Source organism: Alternaria burnsii, assembly GCF_013036055.1.
Source record: "Alternaria burnsii strain CBS107.38 chromosome Unknown 705, whole genome shotgun sequence".
Lineage (NCBI taxonomy): Eukaryota > Fungi > Ascomycota > Dothideomycetes > Pleosporales > Pleosporaceae > Alternaria > Alternaria burnsii.
The window spans coordinates 390,280-405,646 of NW_024066107.1; the positions used below are offsets into that span (position 1 = coordinate 390,280).

At 50.8% G+C, this 15,367-nt stretch overlaps 5 protein-coding genes across 5 annotated transcripts; 2 read left to right on the top strand and 3 right to left on the bottom strand.

Annotated features, from left to right (window-relative positions):
* Positions 1-371: 371 nt before the first annotated feature.
* Positions 372-4,847, bottom strand: GT037_000148 (uncharacterized protein; the record flags this gene model as incomplete). The annotated part of the gene is made up of 5 exons (XM_038925195.1): positions 372-443; positions 566-2,203; positions 2,258-2,534; positions 3,189-4,031; positions 4,102-4,847. The coding sequence occupies 5 exons, from the start codon at positions 4,845-4,847 to the stop codon at positions 372-374; spliced, it is 3,576 nt and encodes a 1,191-aa protein (XP_038791051.1).
* A 108-nt stretch (positions 4,848-4,955) lies between these two features.
* On the bottom strand, positions 4,956-5,668 carry GT037_000149 (uncharacterized protein; the record flags this gene model as incomplete). Its single annotated transcript, XM_038925196.1, has 2 exons — positions 4,956-5,299; positions 5,356-5,668. 2 exons carry the CDS (start codon positions 5,666-5,668, stop codon positions 4,956-4,958), a joined length of 657 nt encoding a protein of 218 aa, XP_038791052.1.
* Positions 5,669-7,364: 1,696 nt separating this feature from the next.
* GT037_000150 (glycoside hydrolase family 5 protein) lies at positions 7,365-8,633 on the top strand (the record flags this gene model as incomplete). Its single annotated transcript, XM_038925197.1, has 1 exon — positions 7,365-8,633. One exon carries the CDS (start codon positions 7,365-7,367, stop codon positions 8,631-8,633), a length of 1,269 nt encoding a protein of 422 aa, XP_038791053.1.
* Positions 8,634-10,769: 2,136 nt separating this feature from the next.
* GT037_000151 (sarcosine oxidase) lies at positions 10,770-12,216 on the bottom strand (the record flags this gene model as incomplete). The annotated part of the gene is made up of 2 exons (XM_038925198.1): positions 10,770-11,939; positions 12,052-12,216. The coding sequence occupies 2 exons, from the start codon at positions 12,214-12,216 to the stop codon at positions 10,770-10,772; spliced, it is 1,335 nt and encodes a 444-aa protein (XP_038791054.1).
* A 309-nt stretch (positions 12,217-12,525) lies between these two features.
* Positions 12,526-13,632, top strand: GT037_000152 (s-adenosyl-l-methionine-dependent methyltransferase; the record flags this gene model as incomplete). The annotated part of the gene is made up of 1 exon (XM_038925199.1): positions 12,526-13,632. One exon carries the CDS (start codon positions 12,526-12,528, stop codon positions 13,630-13,632), a length of 1,107 nt encoding a protein of 368 aa, XP_038791055.1.
* Positions 13,633-15,367: the final 1,735 nt, after the last annotated feature.

The window sequence follows — 15,367 nt, forward strand, 5'->3', positions numbered from 1 at the left end:
CTGCGAGTCTGGAGCTTCGATTGGCCGCTCTTATAAAGGGAAGAGATCCTTCGTAAGCTGCGAAACTATTGATGCTGGCTCGAGACCAGATATGCATATGACGGGGAAGATTTTGGATCTCTGGTTCCAAAAATGACGATGTGATTCGAGCAGACCAATGTGCAGGGAGCTGACAAGATCTTTGATCGATCAGGTAACCCTCAAAATCTTGAGTTTTCGAAGTCATTGTCTTATCCAAAGCGTCCATGAATTCAAGCATGAATGAGTCTTCTATATCGACAGTCCGGCGGCATGCATCCATAACGAGTTGTAAGACCTTTTCGCTGTAGTCGTTTCTATTGAAATCGAAGCCTAACTGCACTCTTAAACATTCATTTTCGCTTAACGGAGGATTCGAAGTTTTCAGGATGGAAAGGAGTCCAGATGCGATATGCGTACCAGGGCTGAATTTCATGTCGTTCGTTCGTGATAGCATGTCTTCCCACACATCTCGGCTGGTCACAAACTCGGCTACAGATCGATGCAGATAAGTGACCACTGGAGTAGGAGGCTGAAAAGCGCTCACAGCCGAGACCTCGCGCAACTCCAGCAGCCCACAACAACGGCTCCGGATACGAGCTTCGGTTCTCTCAGAAAACTGCTTTTTCATCTGGGTACTCCAAACATCCGTGCTTAAGTTAAGCGCTGTGGACGATGGTTCGATAGCAAAAGCTAGTAGCAGTAATTCCAACTCCGTATCGGCAAAATGAAGCCTCCACCACTCAAAGATCTGGAACATTTGAGAGGCTTGTGACTGATAGTCTGCGGGCATCTTCTCCATCATCCGGGTATAGAGGTCCCGCAAATCAGACGGCAAAGCACGAAGCTTAGGAAGAAGATCGTCAAAATCATCTCCATCTTCCAATCCACGCAATAGAAGTCCGGTGACAATTCGAACCCACAAAAACACTCCTTCCGCTTTCTCCCGGATCTCCGTTTCCAGCATGGCTGCCTTTCCTGGCCACTCGGCTTGGAGTCCCACCATCATTGGATGCGAACTTAGTTTATTCCGAATGAAAACTTGCATGTCATCCTGCGTCAAGTCCTGGAGTCTTAGTGTCGGGCTGTGTCTGAATACATTGAGACATGCATTTATCGGTCGGCTCGACACTATGACTTTGATCGCTGGAGAAGCTATGGAACGAAGGAAGGTTGACATGTCCCGATGGTCTCCCTCAAACTCGTCAACTCCATCCACGAAGATACAGATGCGCAAAAAGAATGCGGAGCGAAACTTCAATCGTTCGAAGGCATTCTTGAGTTCGATATAAGAAGGCGGTTCGTCGCCGCCGATGGGAATTCTGTTGGCAAACAGGGTTGGAAATACAGCAGGTATGAGCTCGTGATACTGAGCGAGTATGCTATGTAGTAATGAGCGGAGCATACCGAGATGGCTCTTTTGTAGTGGGGTTCCAATATTCCAGGAGAAGAAGTATGGACTGAGAAGCTTGTGTTGACCAGCCCACTTACGGAGTTCTGCTTTTGTTTGAGGATTCGAGACGAGGTACTTCATCAGTGTCGATTTGCCACTCCCTGCTTTACCATTTATGAAGTATGGTTCATAGACATCCTTCCCGGAAAGATGGGCACCGAAATCATGCCAGGGTGTCTTTGCATATGGCTTTCTGAATATCCAATCGAACGTCGTTCGGTGTGCTTCTTCGACCTCCTCGAACCGCCATGTTCTTTGCCGGTAGTCTAGCCAGCGCAAAATCTCTCCTTCTCGGGTGCTGGTGACTGAGGACCGGATTTTCTGGATGTTCTCCATGCATGAATCCATCTGTTTTTGCAACATGTCTAGCTTCGGACCCGATTGCTGCTCGACTAGACCATGTAAGAGGTTTAAAGCCTTTATCAGCTCATCGACATTCTGTTGTTGTGCATCAACTCCTGCCTTTATTGATTTAAGATGTTCAAGGACCTCGTGGTGGTTACCGATCTCCCTATTGCGTAGAGAAAGCACTGTTGCAAGCGAAAGAGACCCCTGCAACTTGTCCAGCCTAGAGACATACGCTTCAATCTTACTATGACGCCATTTTACCTTGATACTGGACTGAAAACTCTCTAAGTGTGAGGAAGACTTCGACACCGTAATCAGCTCATCAATGTATTTGACGAACTCCTCTCCAGCTTTTTCGCAGTCGGTGGCCACATCGAGTAGATGCTGCACACATTAGTGCTCGCCTAGATCTTTAATCACTGTGCTTTCGCGGCATACCTGCTCTTCCTGCTCAAGTGTGGCTGTATTCGCTTTGAGCTGAGTCACGATTACCCGAGTTTTTTGTGCGAGATTTTGGGCGACTTTGCGCAGATCTATCAGCGAAGAGGGAGCGCCCTTCTTCTTGATCTCCTTGGCGAGAGATATGAGCTGGCCAGAGAATTGCACGAACTGCACGACATTCCCAGCGAGGCCCATTGCAACAAAAGCTTCCATGTTGTCGAGCGGATCAAGCAGGAAGAACAAAAGTGTCGAGAAGAAGTTACGATGCACCAGGCTGAAGATTACTTTTCAGTGTCGTACAGCCAAGGCGAGGCGCACTGCTAGAGAGGCTGAGCTTTCGCAACATGATTGGACGGATGACGTGCAACCTGATGATTGGTGATTCAGAACCACGCTTATCATAATGTACGTCATGTAGTATGAAGCAAGCCTACAACTCATGCAGATTTAGTTCTCGTCTATTCACCTTCTTTCACTAGCGCGACATGTCGACCGAAACTGAAGAGTAAGATCATCGTGACAGGAACTGTTCTAGAAGATGTGCTCTCAGTTCTAATCACCATCAAAACCGCGTACGTAGGGGTATATAGCTATCGAAGCGCAGCTACTTGATATAGTGGCGCCCTTGGGGAGCTACATAGGTAGTCAAGACAGAGAAGGCCGACGACGTCTTGGCGACTGTGGAGATTTTGTGCATCTCCAGAGCCTCTTCCATAGTACGTGAATCTGTCGTTACTTCCATTGCCGAGTCCTCTCAGGCTTTGTTCGCTGCGGGCGGATCTCAGACCATCATGGCACAGTAAACCACGCGCTCCGTAACGCAAATCCCAGAGATTGTGCTTTGTAGATATCACTGAGCAACGAGCCTTTTCTCCGAATTTACTACCCTCATGATCCCTTTCCTTTCCCGGCATCCTCTACAACGTACGCAGCAAACTTTCGCTTCCTACCAAGTCGTCCAGGACCGCCAAGCGCCAGTTCGCCCTGCGCATCCTCACCACTGGCCGCATCGCCGATCCATCCCGGCAACTCATCCAACACACGCACACGCTGAGCGTTCGGGATGGTTCGAAATTGGATCTTGTCGGAGATGGAAGCGCCGATGCGCAACATGGCGAAGGCGTCCAGCTGGTCGGTCCAACGCGGCAAGACGGCGCTGTAGATTGCGAGACCCAGAAGCGATGCCAAAAAGACGCCAAGAAGGATGGAGATGACTAGTATGCCGGTACTCGATATAACAGGCACGAGGGTATCGGCACCGTGGTCGTACGTCACAGACCAAGTTTTCATGAATGCTGTAGAGGAGAGCCATGCCTCGTTGGCGAGGAAGGCAGCGGATGTGAAGGCATTCGTGATGCGATCGCCCTTATATCCGTCGAAATGGTTCCAATACAGTGAGTGCACAAAGTTGGCTATCTGTCTTTGGACGTCGTCATGATTGTGAATCGAGTTTTTCAGGCAGGGATCTATGAACGTCCCAATCTGATCTTGGTCGCTCCACGAACGTAACAGATTTGTAAAAGGAGCTTGATCGACACAAGCACCGTAGTTCGGCGTGGCTTTCGCCTCTTCATAGGTCATGTTTGGATACATGAAAGCATCTGGACGGGCCATCCGCTCTGCAATGAAGGATCCAGAACCGAAGAGAGCCAAGGCGACTGTTAGCAACGGGCCTCGGTTTTTCCGCATCTCCAACGTGAGAGATGAGTTGACAAAACTACTTATATCACCAGGAAACTCTCCGCGCGCCAGTTTCCCATTTGAATCCGCACTATAGTTGTATATGAATGAGTAATGGATTCAGTGGGATGTAGTGAGCAGAAGACGTGTCAAGAACTTACCCGTTCTGGCGGTAAGCTTGGTTACTACAATTTCCGCCACAGTGATTCATCGGGTCCTCATCAAGCAACGGCCCTGGTTGTTCGCCATTCATGTAGTTGGGTAACTCAAAATAGCCCAAAGTAGTGTCAAGCGAGATTTTAAACAGTCCACCTTGGTCTTCGGGTGTTACGTACTGCTGCACAGGGTCGGCTGATACCAGAGAAATATTAAGATAGAGTTCTTCGGTGATATCTTGGCGGGTGCGTACAGCACGCCACGGCGACTGCGTCAAGTTCGCTGGCATGCAAACTTCCAGGCTCCAGTTTCCCCAACCTGTCATGGTGATATAGTTCAGATTCGTCGCTGCGTACCTAACATAGAAGGCACCCGGCATATCAGCACAGTTTGTGGGAAACTCAGGCTCTGTGATGACTACCCGATGAGCTGTCGAATTCATTCGCGGAAGGTATTGTCGGATTAGGCCCGTACTATAACCTGCTGGTAATTCGGCGAAAAAAGGATCCGGGAGTAACGACATGTTGCCAAACGCCATATTTGGCAGGACGCAGTTCATGGGTAGTGCAGCCGCATCCGACTTTACAACGGCTTCACTACACTTGATAGGTCTGCTGGTCCACAGTCGACCTTGTGGACTGAGATTGCTCGTGGCAGCCATAGCCGATCGAACCTTGACGGGTATCATGTTCAGGTCAGGCAAGTCCTCATTGTCGAATTGGTCCAGGATATCGGTCAAGGAGGGAACCATGTCCGGAAATGTAGGCGTTTTAATTGTTTTCGTGGTTATGAACAGGGTTCGGAGAGGCGCGATGATTCCGCCTATTTTTATCAATACTCGATCATCTCAACAAGGCGGCTAGGGAGTACCGATGATGTTCAGCATGATTGCGAAAATGAGCAGCTTGCTTCCATACTTTTTGTACCCGCCTGCCATGAGCTTTACGTATATATCAGGATCGGACCAGCCACGGTCAGCCAAAACTATGGTATGACGCAGTGTTAAGTCTCGCTGGCCCTGTTGCTGTGCAAAAGTGACAGCGGCCTTGGAGCATACTGCGGAAACGAGAGGAAGAGTGAGAACGGCCACAACTGAATGTATGAACTGAGCAGCTTGGAGCCACTCTTCGTTCTTGGTGTAAAATGAGTGGATAACAGAGGCTCCAGTCCAACCGTATGCATGCGGTACGTCAAAATTCACACCTAGGCACCAGATCTGTCAGCTGACACTCTCTCGAAAAGATTTAAGGATGGCAGACCATAATTTGACGTTGACGTTATCGGATGAAATGTTAGAGTACACGTCACAATCCAGGCGAAAAGCGCGAGTGCCGCATAGAGCAAGATCAACACAAGGACGTAGCCAGAGTGGTAAAGACGGGTTCCATGATGCTTTGAAGAAACAAGTGGCTTCTCGAGCCGTTCTCCAAGCTGTATTGCGTCGTCCTGACCATTTTCTCCCAGTGTGGATGCCACCATACTGTCCACTGGTGCTTCAATCTGATTATGTACCGCCTGCGCAGAAGCGTCATGATCGATGAGGTCGGGGTCTATTAGATGTTCGTGCTCCATCCTTTCGGCAGTCGGGTGCCCCTCGCTGGTACAGTGTGCATAAAGAAGGAAAATACGCTCGCGGCGAGTCTTAGATGGTGGATTAAGACACGCTAGAAGGCAGCTTGGGGCCAAACCACCCGCTTCTCATATCTATACGTCAGCTCGCATAACACCCTTGTTTTCGAGTAAGCAGTAACTGAGCCAACCTAAGCCACAATATCTTTCAATCAACCTCGTAGCAAGCCTAGCATATTGCCATTTAGGCCTGTATAGCGGGCGAAGACCTAGAGAAAAACGCAAAAAGGAATGCAATAAAGTCAAGCGGATCGACAGGGAGGAGGGTAGTATTAGAAAGGACTTGCGATCTACCACCTGGGCAGGCTGCAAATGACGTCCCGGTGTCATGCAGCCAAGGCGAGGCGCCCAGTTAACGAGGCTGAGCTTTTACAACATGACCGAAGTGGTGCTACGCGATCTGACGGTCGACGGACTCGAAAGTGGCTGAGCGTGAAAGTGTCCAAACCAACATGCTAAGGTGCTGATAGATTCATTCGAAGGTTATGTGAAGTGTGTTTGTCCGGGCGTAAGAGGGACCTCGGGAACCAAAGCCCAAGTAGTTTCAAGCCACGCAGCTAGTCAAGCCACCCCATCTAATCAACGACTCAAGCTTGTCACGCGATAACTCTACTAACAAAGTACTTGGGTGCAGCATTATATGTGGCAAGAATTCACAAAACACCTGCCTAGATGATGAAAGGGTATCCTGACAGGCGCATAGGTAATGCAAACGCCCTTTGCGTGTCCAACTGTAATGTCGCTTGGCGTTGTTTCTCACAGATCTTTGCCGCACCTGTTGGTAGCATATAATGAATGAGATCATCGCTGTCTACACGTTACCGATATGATGTTTTGTAAAACAACTAGAGAATCCACAGTGTCAGCTTCTCCCACCGGTTATAACCTTGTGAGGGCTAGAGTGCTGGAGCCGCGGCTGCACTTGCTACAACTTCATGATCGGAACTGCAAGACGTCAGTATGTGCAACCACCAGCAAAACAATAACCGCGAACCGACGTTTTAGAACTAAGACATGCGACGAAAGGACCTATCGAGACACAGCCTTTCACCACGATGGCGCGCTCTTGATTAAGCATACCAAGCTTCGGATCTCCCCAATCCTGAAGCTTGTGTACCCCCCTCTCATCTTGGCGAAATGAAGAGACATACGCCGTTCTCCACAAATACAAGCCTAGTCGTTTCACTGAATAAAGCAAACGGGCTCGAAACGGCGCGTCAGTAAGCCGAAAAGTGGGCCTACCATCTCGCTTGGCCTAGCCGCCGCATCCCGATGACAGCACTGACAGCTCCAGACGCCATACAGCAATACATCTCCGTGATATTCTGCTCACAGCCACTACGGTCCCCGGTAATACCACCGAGCATCTCGGTAATGATCATGAAACTGTGGGAATAATGCGGAGACAATATGCCGCCATCCCGTCGACCTGGAATCAGGTCTCGAACGGTTTGGAAGCGCAAGGGCACGACCTTCTGGGTACCCTTTCCATGAGATGATAAAAGCGCGATCCGTCCGCTGTTTTCTTAGTTCTCCATCACATCTGTGAAGTTTCAATCCTTTGCTTCTATTTGTGCTATTTACATTGTCATCCTTTCTTTGCCTACCCAAGTCTATCCTTCATTCAAACTTCGTTTCAATGGCTCGCTACTCTTTCGCATTCGCTGCTCTTGCAGCAAGCGGTGCCTACGCCGCCCAGGGGGCGGCTTACGCCCAGTGTGGTGGACAAGGCTTCACTGGTGCCACTACTTGTGTATCTGGCTACCACTGTCAGGTCCAGAACGACTGGTACTCTCAGTGTGTTCCTGGCGCTGGCTCAGGAGCCGCGGCCCCTGCTGCTCCCAAGACCACCATGGTCACCATGGCACGAACCTCGACTCCTGCTGCGACCAAGACTTCCGCCAAGCCAGTCGCTGCTGCTACCAGCAAGGCCGCTGCTGTGGCTGCCGCCCCTGCCTCGTCTAGCGGAAAGACTCAGTATGCTGGTATGAATATTGCTGGTTTCGATTTCGGATGCGACACATCTGGATCTTGCAGCGGAGCCTACGTCGACCCTGGTGCGAACGGAATTGCTCAGATGCAGCATTTCACCAAGGACGATAAGCTTAACATCTACCGTCTTCCCATTGGATGGCAGCACCTTGTCGGCAACAAGCTCGGTGGTGCCCTCGATGCCACTGTCGCTGGAGCCTACGACAAGCTCGTCCAAGGCTGCTTGGCCACCGGCGCTGTCTGCCTCATCGACCTCCACAACTACGCCCGCTGGAACGGCCAAATCATCGGCCAGGGTGGCCCAACTAACGATCAGTTTGCTGACATCTGGTCCAAGATTGCGACCAAGTACGCGTCTGAGAGCAAGATCGCTTTCGGTCTGATGAACGAGCCCCACGACCTCACCATGTCCACCTGGGCCGACTCCGCCCAGGCTGCCGTCAACGCCATCCGCAAGGCAGGCGCCAAGTCCCAGATGATTCTCGTCCCTGGAACTGACTACACATCCGCGGGTACCTTCCCCACTGCCAGCGGTCCTTCTCTCCTCAAGGTCAAGGACACCGACGGCACGACCGACAAGATCATCTTCGACGTCCACCGTTATCTCGACAGCGACAACTCTGGTACCCACGCCGAGTGCACCAGCGACCACGTCGAGGACTCTTTCGTTCCCCTTGCCACCTGGCTCCGCACCAACAAGCGCCAGGCTATCCTGTCCGAGGTCGGTGGTGGTAACACTGCTTCGTGCGAGACTGATGTCTGCGCTGCTCTCGCTAGCTTGAACAAGAACAGCGATGTCTACCTTGGTTACATTGGCTGGTCGGCTGGTGCTTTCGACCAAAGCTACGTCCTTGGATTGACTCCCAACGGTTCGACTGACCAGGCACTTGTCACCAAGTGCTTCAGCCGTGCTTAGAATAACAGGCTTCGGTTTTAGAGCTGTGAGGAGATGCAGTGTGTAGACGACATGGCTTCGTGAAGGCTTTGCTTTTCGTTATCTTCGATTCTTGTGTAGACTTTATCCAATCAAACTTTTGAACTTCGACATAATCATAGCTCTTCCCGCAAACTTTCATGTGATGTTAACTTTAGACATGATGACCGAACTGACCGCGGCGGCGCATTCAATGAGTGGACTCTACGATACTGTCAAGTTTTCAAGTAGCACCTCCTCAGCCGATCGCGCAACATTACTACCTTCGTTTCTAGTTTTCGCAATATGCTTTCGGAAAAATTCCACTTATGGCAAGTCCAACGTCATCTTTCGATAAGGCTTCTTTATCGGTTACACTGCTCTGATTGTATGAGATAGAAATTGTCACTAGCAATGTGGATGTTTGGTCAGGAAATGCAGCCGACACGTATTGAAATGGACTCAAATCTAGCCAAGAACAAAGACGTGCCGAACATCTGAATCATCTTTTGGTACGTATAAGGCATAACTCCGAACTTCCACATGATGCGTTTGATATTTTATTTTGAAGAGAGCAGAGCGCGCCACCAACATCCGGGCGTTCTCATCAGTTTTTGGAGAAGATTAAGCAGGCTTGGATGTGGATAGAAGTATCGGAAGTATAGAGGGAGATATTTATACACGCGGTAAGATGCCCAGCATGTGATCTTGGCGTGTGGTGTAGATGTCGGACTTGGGGCAACCAAATTTTGAAGTACCTCGCGACTTGTTGGCGAAGAAAGACATGAATGAATCGTCTGTGACTTTGATAGTGACAGGTCTAGCTCCGATCGTCCACATATACTCGTCAGGTGCATTTTTCGAGGAAGGCAGAACACGCCACCGACATGTCATGGAACGACTGACGTTTTGGAAGAAAGAAGAGTAGTTGTTGGCATGAATAGGAGTAGAAGTCGTAGAGCCGCTGGATATTTATGCATAAAGTAAGACACACGGGGTACGTGCTTGGCGCGTAGAGAAGATGAGCGTCATGAGGTATCTTTGTCTGAATTTGTTTGTGGATCGCTCAAAGAAGGCGGAGACATAGTTTCCATGGTATGATATTTTGATAACAATAGGTGGTACGTTTTGAGAATACCCGTAAGATGGCGAACTGAGCCCTTGAGGAGAGCGAAACGCGCCACGACCATGACCCGCCACCAGCTTAGTTTTGGGAAAAGGTAGTGAGTCCGAGTGTGAAGAAGAGTATCTGAAGTGTGCGTGGTAGGCATTTGTATGCTTAGAAACATGCTGGGAATATTGTATTAGCAGAAGCAGCATCCATGATCGATTAACTCCTCCTTTTGGTCATGATCTTGCGGGTAGTGATTTTGGTAACAACAGGGAAGAGACATTCTTTCCATCTGTTGCGTATGTGGGAGAACATGACCAACAGGAAACACTGGGCTTTGATGTGGTCTGCGGTCTTTTCGAGGACGATGACATACCCAGATTCCGGACCATTGTTGGTAATAGATGACTTGACATTCTGTGGTCTCGTCAGATTACTGCTTAGTTTTTTTTAGACGAGTCCGACGACGCCACGACCATGTTTGGTATGACATCACTTTTTGGAAAGAAGGATTATTTCTTAGTATAGACGAGGTATAGGGAGTGTGAGCAGATGATATGTATACCAACACGAAGATGCGCGGAAGTTAACTTCGTGGACGCAGCACCGCTCATGACTATAGGGATTTTTGCTTCTTGGTTGTCGTCCATGGCCTGCTTTCGCAGTTTTTTGTCGTGCTGATGGCAACAAGAGAACAACATGCCCTCTTCACTGCCGTTTTCGCATGAAGATAATGATAGACCAGGGACATCAGACTTTAGATTTTCAGACTTTGGATTTTACAAAGCTTTTCCGAGGAGGAGTACATGTGGAATAGGCAATGATTCTTGAAAAGCAGAGGGCATGGCGCCAAGTTTCCATGACCCGTTTATGTCTAGCCTTTTGACGGAAGCGACACACTCCCTAGACATTGATCGGTGCATTTTGAGTTTTGAGAATAAAGGAATGGTTCTTGATGTAAAGTAGAGAGTAAAGAACCCGAACTGAAGATACTTATATCAACACGAAGTGTCTCGGCGCGCGGACGCTTACAACTTCCCTCTACTCTTCGCCATCTCCTCTTCCAAAATCATACCAACAGGTCCACCACGACTTCCATCACCAGCCCACTGCTCTTCCGATACCCGCTCAGCTGGCCATTCCCATCGGCCCTTGAAGTCATCCGGCGTCCTGCCTTCTATACACTCCACAATACTGTCGCCAATAACAGGCAAAAACTTGAAGCCATGTCCCGAGCCACCCGTCGCCAAAAACAATCCCTTGTACTTAGGATGGTACGAGATCAAAAAGTCGCCATCCCTAGTATCCGTGTACCAGCAAATCTTCGATTTGGTGAATGGTCGCGAGGGTGCGGCGAGGGATGGGTGTATGGCTGCGAGGAAGTCTCGGCATTGGCGCTGGCCCTCGACTGGGACTGCCTGTGATGGGTCGTCGACATGTGTGTATGGTAGGGAGATGGTGATTGTCTCGTTGGGGTCCTCGGACTCCGGATGTGGGATCGTGGTCGGGTTGAGGTAGCCGTGGCCGTGACGGGCGACTTTGAGGAGGCGCTTGGAAGGCGGAATCATGAACAAGCCATGGGAGAGGTTCAGGATAGTCGGCCGCGTAGACATTTTCGCTTCCTCCTCCTTGGAGATGGGCATGTAGCACAGAGCTTGCCCAGTCGCTTTGCAGATGCCTCGGAGATCGATGAGCGACGCCGTCCATGCGCCTGCCGCTAGCATCGTCAGGTCTGCCTTGAGTTCGCTCGAGTCGTTGAATCGCACGCCGGAGACGGTGTTGGTTTTGTGATCAATCAACAGCTTCTTCACGGCCTTCGTGACAAACTTCACCCTGTTCAGCTTCTCGACCTTCTCCCTCAGCCACATCATCGCGCCCTCTGCATCTGCCCAGCCTGAACTCCAATTCACGTATCCGGTGCTGCCGTTGCCCCATGGGTCTTTGCCTTCCAGACCACATGCTTTTTGTATGTCCTCCGGCGAGTTGAGCACTTCTACTTTGTCTGTTCCGATCGCGCGGACATTTGCGAGTGATCCGGAAACGTACTTCTGCTCTGGACCCCAAGCTGTCACACATAGACCGACCTCATGGTAGTGTTCGGTCGCAAAGTCGGTTCGCCAGCGGTTTTGCGCAATGGTTGCGAGACGGGTGTAGCGTGCGGCAGCATAATCAGGACGGATGATTCGTGAAGTGTCAATCTGTATGCTTTTGTTTAAGCGTTTGATTTTGGTTGAACAGGTTGATTCCACTGGCGAATGCGTTGCTCTAGAGCAAGGTGTTGAAACAGAGTAGATTAGATGCTCTACTTACACTCGAGCCATCAGGCGTAGGGAAAGGCTGACGGTCTATGATAGTAATCGAAGTGTCCTTGTACCGCGGGTTTTGACATAATGAATAGGCAGTGGAAAGTCCAAATGCGCCGCTGCCGACGATCAAGATGGATGAGGGTATCTCGGGGGATGCAGAAGAAGCCATTGCGCGCAAAGTCAAGACGTGTAGAAATGCAACAACTGCGCAAAAGAAAGGAAAGACATGAAGAAAAGTCAACCTACATGAGCGCGAACGGCGTGCAAGTGCCGCTGGTGGGCCGATATCGTTGTCTGAAGGGCGTGCGTCGGCTGGGCACGGTTGATAACCTCGTGGCGGGCAGGGAAGCTTTGACGCTACCGAGCGATTGGGTCGGCGCATCGAAAGATTTGAGACTTGGATTGTTGCTCGACGGCTTCACCCATTGTGTCTCACAGTCACCCGTTCCTCAGGTACTCTGTGTGTGCTTGCATCGCCATGGCAAAGCTCCCGAAGCCCCCAAAGTCGTTTCCTGCAAAACCTGCGATACCCACAAAGCCCGCTATACCACTACACAGACGCATACAACGAGCGCAGCACGACAACGACCTACCACTTCGAGCCCCCGCCAACCAAACACCTGAGCAAGCGTTGAAGCGAGTATGGGCAGCACGTCCAACGTTGTCGGATCTGCAGCGCCTGTCGGATGAGGAACTGAGGTCGGCACATCATCAGGCAAAACTACGGAGATGGAGACAATGGCCAATGTTCGGCGTCGGCATGATCGCATTCGGCATGGGCACATACGCGACGATGCTCTACACGTCGTTGACACAGGATAGCGACTTGAAGGACTTGCCAGAAGATCTCTCAGACCGATTCGACAAAGAGGCCGAGGGCTATGATGAGAAGGTTGACACGTCTGAGACGTTACTCTTCTTGACCAGGAAGCGCAAGAAGCTTACTTCCATGGCCAAGGGACACGTGTTGGAGGTGGCTGTTGGTACTGGTAGGAACATACCTTACTACAAGACCAAGCAATGCGCCACAGTGACTCTGCTCGATTCAAGCGGGCCCATGTTGGCAGTTGCAAAGCGGAAGTGGAACGACACACACAAGGAATACTTTAGCCGTGTCTTCTTCAAGCAACAGTCTGCCACAGATCCGATAACGCCCCCATATGGTGCCCAAGACGGATACGACACGGTGATACAAACCATGGGATTGTGCTCTACGCATGAGCCCGTGAAGCTGCTTCAGAACCTCGAGGCGTCGACCAATGAGAATGGCCAGATCCTACTTCTAGAGCACGGTAAGTCGCACTACGAGTGGCTCAACAGCATGTTGGACAAGACTGCTCCCGCTCATGCGGACGAACACGGCTGCTGGTGGAACAAAGACATCGGCAAGATTGTCGAAGAAAGTGGGCTGGAAGTCGTTGACATAAAACGCTACAATTTCGGCACGACCTGGTGGTTGCAGTTGAGGCCGAGGAAGGGCATGCGGCAAAGATTGGCCGAGACCACCACCTCAGGTGAGCTGCCGCTTGCTGCACCAGCCGGATCCCCGGTTACACAGAAGCCATGGTGGTCGTTGTGGAGATGATAACTCACCGTATCGCCTCCCCCACATTCACCACCATCGAGAACATCGAGATTGTGGAGGTTCGCCGCTATTATAGATAACGCGAGTTATACTCTCACTACCCCAAGTTGCGGCGTTGTACGAGTAGACCTAGTTTTGTTGAAACGACGTCAACTTTACGCATAATGGCGATGGAGGGGAAAGGCTCAAAGCGGCAATTTCCAGATCGCGACCATCGTAACCTGGGAGCCAACAGAAGGTCAAGCGAGATCTGCAGTCGGGATCATGGGCATTTAGAGAAATCGCGTCACGGCACTCTGGAACGCGACATCGCTTGCCCGAACTTTGTTCTGTCTTATCATCCGGGCCTGCCATGTTTTTGCATGTGTGCCTGGGATCTAGCATCTCGTACCGTCGAGCACGTTGGGCTCACGCATCAGTGGCGGTCGTAATCATCATGCACAGCATTCAACTTGCCGAGTCAGATGAAGATGCATGTCATCTACAGACATGTCGTTGAGTGTGGGAACAAGCAAACAAACATGCATCTTCACCGTCTTTCACGACTTGCCAACTTCCTCATCCAGTCCACACTTCGTCTGGGGAAGATACGTAGCGCATCCGTAAATCTGTTTGCCCACTGGACAAGTGCGGCGCCATACCTTCCAGTTCCCCACAAAAGGTGACGCTGTGCTGCACATGCAGACCGGACCTGGTTCTATGCGCCTGTCTCCATCGGGGAAAGACATATGCGCAATCCCTGCACAGCCATCGGAAGTGATGGCAACTCGCGTGCGCAATGTTTGGGGGTGTGGTCGCAATGCGGAGTGGAGGCTGCTGAAACCGATGTGCGAGAAGATCCAGCTCGGCAGCATCATCCATTGTGCTTTTTCCGTGCATCGTGACATGTTATCCGCAACGCACAAAGAAGAATGAAGCCACATCTCGTGAGAACGCTTTTTGTCGTTCGCGTATTAACGTTGCCGAGGGTTGGCCGCATGCCAGTGGGAAAACTTCCGTTAAAGAAAAATTCGAGAAAAGTGTGCTCACCGCCCTGGGGCATCCTGGTTGCAGCGTTGAGGCTAAATCCACTTTGTATGCTAGGCGAAACCTCAGAACAGGGATGTCTCCGCTCTGGAACAAGATGATATGCACGCTGCATCAGATCATGGAAAGCGCCCGTCCACTCGCATCGTGGCCGTTTGACTGCTTGGGGGACGGAAGATATTATGGCGGTCAGCTTGCGGGACAACTGTGATGACCCGCCCAATTGCAGATGCGAAGGATGCGCGAGGCTCCAACGAGACGTGTTGAGCATGAGGTCACTTGCGGGAAAGCCGTCTCAGGGCCAGAGACGTTCGTATCGTTGGCGGAGGTTTATCGGCAAGGAAGCATCCTTACCAGCAACGTCTAGCTTGTGCCACTTGTTGCGCGCTCGGAGCAGCATGTATAGAGATCCAAGTGCGGTGTTCACTGTTCCGGGCTCAGCTGAGACCATCCAATGCCCGGAGCTTGACACGGGCAGAGGTGCAAGACACAGACAGCCGAGATTCCCAGGCTGACGGGATTGGGCAGGATAGCGAAGCCTGTACAAGACGTTGGAGCAGGCAGGCGAGAAGCCATGTTCTGAAAAGCGTCCGGCGAGTATCTACTTTAGATGACTTTACCGCGTGGTACATGCAGGTAACCACGGCATCTTGATAGGAGCGTTAGGCTCTAGCCCCTGGCCAACAAAGCAAAAACGGGCTCTAAAAGT